The sequence below is a fragment of the Procambarus clarkii genome, chromosome 40 (genome assembly GCF_040958095.1).
Source record: "Procambarus clarkii isolate CNS0578487 chromosome 40, FALCON_Pclarkii_2.0, whole genome shotgun sequence".
NCBI lineage: Eukaryota > Metazoa > Arthropoda > Malacostraca > Decapoda > Cambaridae > Procambarus > Procambarus clarkii.
Genome location: NC_091189.1, coordinates 11393774 through 11399773, shown reverse-complemented (window position 1 = coordinate 11399773; position 6000 = coordinate 11393774). Strand labels below are relative to the sequence as shown.

Sequence of the window (6000 nt, the reverse complement as noted above, 5' to 3'; positions counted from 1 at the left end):
TGTGTTCCTCACGTGTGCCCCAAAGAATGAGGTGATTTGGTGAAATGCTATGCCCAAGATTACCATCCGAGTTGCCGTCGGGGAAGTGGCTCAAATAGCCTCGGCTATCACTTCCTTTTGACGGCCGTGATGGTCAAGCGGATTAAGGCGCCCTGTAGTTACCAGTTGCGTTGCTTCTGGGAGTATGGGTTCGAGTCACTTCTGGGGTGTGAGTTTTCATTCGCATATAGTCCTGGGGACCATTCAGGCTTGTTCGCATTTGTGTTCCTCACGTGTGCCCCAAAGAATGAGGTGATTTGGTGAAATGCTATGCCCAAGATTACCATCCGAGTTGCCGTCGGGGAAGTGGCTCAAATAGCCTCGGCTATCACTTCCTTTTGACGGCCGTGATGGTCAAGCGGATTAAGGCGCCCTGTAGTTACCAGTTGCGTTGCTTCTGGGAGTATGGGTTCGAGTCACTTCTGGGGTGTGAGTTTTCATTCGCATATAGTCCTGGGGACCATTCAGGCTTGTTCGCATTTGTGTTCCTCACGTGTGCCCCAAAGAATGAGGTGATTTGGTGAAATGCTATGCCCAAGATTACCATCCGAGTTGCCGTCGGGGAAGTGGCTCAAATAGCCTCGGCTATCACTTCCTTTTGACGGCCGTGATGGTCAAGCGGATTAAGGCGCCCTGTAGTTACCAGTTGCGTTGCTTCTGGGAGTATGGGTTCGAGTCACTTCTGGGGTGTGAGTTTTCATTCGCATATAGTCCTGGGGACCATTCAGGCTTGTTCGCATTTGTGTTCCTCACGTGTGCCCCAAAGAATGAGGTGATTTGGTGAAATGCTATGCCCAAGATTACCATCCGAGTTGCCGTCGGGGAAGTGGCTCAAATAGCCTCGGCTATCACTTCCTTTTGACGGCCGTGATGGTCAAGCGGATTAAGGCGCCCTGTAGTTACCAGTTGCGTTGCTTCTGGGAGTATGGGTTCGAGTCACTTCTGGGGTGTGAGTTTTCATTCGCATATAGTCCTGGGGACCATTCAGGCTTGTTCGCATTTGTGTTCCTCACGTGTGCCCCAAAGAATGAGGTGATTTGGTGAAATGCTATGCCCAAGATTACCATCCGAGTTGCCGTCGGGGAAGTGGCTCAAATAGCCTCGGCTATCACTTCCTTTTGACGGCCGTGATGGTCAAGCGGATTAAGGCGCCCTGTAGTTACCAGTTGCGTTGCTTCTGGGAGTATGGGTTCGAGTCACTTCTGGGGTGTGAGTTTTCATTCGCATATAGTCCTGGGGACCATTCAGGCTTGTTCGCATATATATATATATATATATGCAATTGACGATCACAAAACACTGATCATTTTATGCGGAAAATCCACAGAGAAATATGAAATGAGGTGAACGTTTCGGCTTGTTAAAGCCTTTGTCAACACCAGACTGTCAACGTCAGTCTGGTGTTGACAAAGGCTTTAACAAGCCGAAACGTTCACCTCATTTCATATTTCTCTGTGGATTTTCCGCATATATATATATATATATATATATATATATATATATATATATATATATATATATATATATATATATATATATATATATATATATATATATATACACACACATACCAAAAGAATAGGGGTGGTAGGAGAAGAAAATATCAAAGTGTTCAGTGAGGATCCACAAGGTCTTCTCTGAGTACTCTTTATTTTCTTCTCCGAGGCTATGGGTCCCTACACTTGCACCAGAAGTGGTACCCCTCCTATATATTTAAATATATATATATCATTATTATTATTATCTTCTGATGTGTGGTTTGCTCAGTGATCCCTACACTTGCACAAGAGGTGGTACCCCTATATATATTTATATAATTATATAAATACACTACAATATATAGTTGGCAAGTGTCCAAGTGAGTTGCCAGGTCGCTTCGTACATGTCACGCTGCCCATATATCAGTTTTATAATCTAATCTGCCACATAACTATACATTATCTAAACATTTCCATTTAGGTGTGCATCATATATATATATTATATAATATTGGGTAGAAAAATAGTTATGAAGTACCTAATACCGTAATGTAACTTTTAAATTGTTATGGGGTGAAAGTTGTGTATGTGTGTACGAAAGTGGTGTGTGTTATGAATGGTCAGATGGTAGAGTGTGTTTCACCTGGCACCCGGTGGCCCTCTCGTCCTCCCTGGCGCCGGTCCTCCCTTCTGGTGCCACTCCTCAACACTCACCTTACACCTTGATCATCTGTGTGAGGTTATATTAATGTGTATCCACGAATGGTTCATTTAGTACTGAAGGGTTGAAGCTTTTCTTATGAACCCTTGGTGGTGGTGTCTTAGCTCTAAGAGAAATCCTGTTCACTGAAGTTCATAGTTCATGGAAATCTTTGAGTGTAGGTTTCAGTTATTTATAATAAAGGCAGACAATACGTGTGAAAATACCTGTAAGGGAATATTACGTATGAACACACTTGGGAAGTTAGTTTATATAGCCAGTGTATAGTTACGGGAGCATTGCGTTACACAAGTCATGTTATATGAAACTATGTAATATTAAGCAACATTGTTGCATAATGATTTGTTAGCAGTCAATACAGATGTCACACAGATCATATTAAATTTCATTTGTTTATGCATTTGTTTGATTAGGATGGGTTAAATTTGAGTAGGTTAGGCTAGGTTTATGTTTTAAGAGTAGTAATGGTGTGGAATTACTACTCGTGGGGATGTTTAGGAACTCTAGTTCACCCTCAACACAGGGTGGACGGAGAGATGCTGGAGGTCTGGGACTCTTGATGAGCTCGTGGTGTGCCTTTGGTGTCTGTGTCTTACTATGTCGAAGGTCATTTTATGCTTGCCTGGGCTTGAATTAAGGAAGATCCTTTTCAATGCTGCTGCTAGGCTATGATTTGTTCAGCATCCCCGAGTTGAAGGACACATTACATTTATAGTGTTTTTACAGGGAGTGGATAGATAGTGATGACAAAACCACACATCAGAAGATGGAGAAATTACTTTTTGGTCCATCCTGGATCATAATCAAGTCGTTTTGGAGTCCAGGATGGACCGAAACATCGTCATTTCTCCATCTTTTTTTTTTCAGGTATTAAACATTAATACCTGAAATAAACATGATTATTATTATTATTATTACCAGACTGTGTAATCCAGACTGTAATAAACTCGCAAATTATATTTTGCCAATGAAACCTTAGTGTCCTACACCAACCCTCTCCATATCAGCAACAGGGTTGTAAACAACTGGGATATCTGCCAGTTTTTTTCTAAAAAAAAGTCATAATTTTTTTTCTCAATTTTATGCTAAAATTATGTACGGTTGAATAGAAACCGAAAGTGGGTTAATTGGGGAGGCACAATATCCCTGGCCTGTAGACAGGCAAGACGAATGGGCGCCAAATCAGCCAGTTGTCATGCTGAAACCTGTCCTGTATATATCCTATAAAGACAAAGCTCCATGAGCACCTCTCAGGTCAACCTTGTAAGTACCCTGGGTGCCAGATTCAGAACATAAGATATAGCCTGATAATAGCAACAAAGATGGCCTACTAGACACCTCTGCCAATTCCTAAAGCCTGGGTTAATGGGATGAGGCCAGTAACCACCTTTCAGATCCTGGGAAATGAGCCAAGCCTGAGTTAACAAGCTCTGACACATCTTCTCTTCATGCATTAACTCAGCAAAATAGGAAATGATACCTCACAGAATGTGAAGATACATTTTTTTATGCTAAGATAATGCTGGAGCTCTCACAGATTGTTCAGACTGATTAAAAAAAGAGGTACAATATGTGTAGATACTATTGTGCTTATATTCAGAGGGTGTTGGTCTGTTAGATCTTTTGGACCACCTTGTAGATGACTGCAAGTGCAAAAAATTTCCATGCCTTAAAAGTTTATTGTTCTTAATAGCTTTATTAATTGGATTGTGTTATGATACCTGTATTAAATTCTGCTTCAGAATTATTAATTGCAGTTTCTCTTGATAACCTTTTTCAGAGAGAATTAAGACAGGGACACGTGACTGCAAGAGTATAACAGAGCATCATGGGGGAGCAACGGTTAGCCAAATGGTACTTTGGTGGTGTGGCTTCTTGTGGAGCTGCCTGCTGTACTCACCCCCTGGATCTTCTAAAGGTGTGTTGAAAAGTAGCATTTCAAAATAATTAGACCAGAATATCTCTGAACACCAAGCCAACCACTTAGTCTGGGTGGTGTAGCAACGACCCCGCTTCTTGCAGGTTGATGTTTGGTTCCCAACAGTCCAAGTGATTGGGATTTATTCCATCCCTCTGTCCTATCTCAGATACTTATATTCATATCCCTTCCAAGTGCTATATAGGCGTATTGGCTTAGTGCTTTCCTTTGCCTCTGTACAGTAAAAAATAGTGTTTAATACACCTTGTACAGTAACACCAAAATACTGAAAGATTTCAAATATGAATTGGAATTGGGTTTTTATTTGGTTAGAAGATTGGGACCCAAGCTTATAAAATAAATCTGATATTTTGACAGCTAGGCAGGGTTCCTGTGAATTCTTAACAAGTTGTACAATAATTATGTAGTGTAATGGATTACAAGATGTAAAAATACTGTACTGGAAATTTAGTTTTATTTAAAAATGTTATTGAATTATCAGAGAAAATATATTTTCTAAGGAGTAAGTAATAACTGCTATACCTGTATATTAAATACGTTAGATGTCTTCCCATGGTGTCCTGCACTAGGATATAGGACTTGCTGCACTATTTGTGTGCAAGATAATGTAACCAGAATTATATAAACAGGGATGCTGATACAGTGGTACCTTTGTTTATGAATTTAATCTGTTTCAAGAGATGGTTCGTAAAACGAAACGAATTTTCTCATTAGAAATAACGTAAATTGAATTAATCCATTCTACACACCCAAAAATGTTAACTTAAAAATACATTTTATACAGAAATTTACTCATATGTTGTACTACAGTATATCTTACCTTTATTGAGGACTCTTGTTGGCATATGGAAGATGGTGAGGAGGGGGGAAGGAAGAGAGATGTTTGGAAGGGGAGTCCCCTTCCATTATAATATCAGGCTCTGACTGACATTTCTGGGGTACTGTCTCCCCTATGTTTTGCAGGCATACCATTAGGACCTGGTGGCTCACTGCTTGCTTGTCTTACTAAGAATCTGTCTGCAGACACTTATTTTTCCCTATGTTTTAACACTTGTCTGTAGTGAGACATCACGTTGTCATTAAAAAGGTGAATGTAACAGGCCTGCTAGAACTTTATCTGGGTACGTTTTTTCAACAATACTTTGCAGTTCTTCCCATACTGCACATATTTTCTAAATGAGGCAGGGACATCCTCTACTGCCTCTTCTCACAACTAGTTTCTTAGGTTGAACTGTACCACTGACTTTCTTGGGACCCATGGCATGATATATAATAATTACTTTTATGTTTAGAAACAAAAAAATCAGAAAAACAATGAAACTCTTCACAAAGAATTCGAGCGCTGGTCGTCATTAGGCAGGAGATACTAGTAAACTGAGGTGCACCTCAGCCACGCCAAGAAGAACCACCCGCTCATTGACTCATACATATATCAACAAACTCGAGAACCGAGGCAAACCTCGAATACAGAGTCAAATTTTACAAAGAAATTGAGCTCGTAGAGAAGGGCATTCGTCAACCGAGGTTCCGCTGTACAGTATACTGTACAGTATTTATTTATCCTGTATCCGAATACCACAACAATCCATGGACCTTTATCTAAATGGGCAATCACCCCAGATTTCTACAAACTAATAATTACTACTCTGTATCCATAGTTTTTAAGTAGAGTAGTGGTTCACTATTTAGACGATTCTTTGTGTTGGATGTAGTAAACAGTGGCATTATGAAGAGTTGGTTTTCATGAACTGTTGTTTAGATTGGCAATTCACATGAACACAAATATATATAGTCATTGTGCCCCAATTTTAATAACCTGTTAT

At 40.2% G+C, this 6000-nt stretch overlaps 1 protein-coding gene across 3 annotated transcripts in view; it reads left to right on the top strand.

Annotated features, from left to right (window-relative positions):
• The first annotated feature begins 2093 nt into the window (after positions 1–2093).
• Positions 2094–6000, top strand: part of Dic1 (Dicarboxylate carrier 1) — a 28528-nt gene continuing 24621 nt past the window's right edge. Inside the window, exons 1-2 of one of the 3 annotated variants that reach the window (XM_045741809.2) lie at positions 2094–2251; positions 4019–4156. In XM_045741809.2, coding sequence (XP_045597765.2) covers positions 4067–4156 — 90 coding nt within the window. In that variant the 5' untranslated portion in view covers positions 2094–2251; positions 4019–4066. Of the gene's footprint in view, positions 2257–2376; positions 2396–4018; positions 4157–6000 lie in introns of those variants that run through there. The other 2 variants (XM_069338677.1, XM_069338678.1) reach the window with 2 other exon arrangements.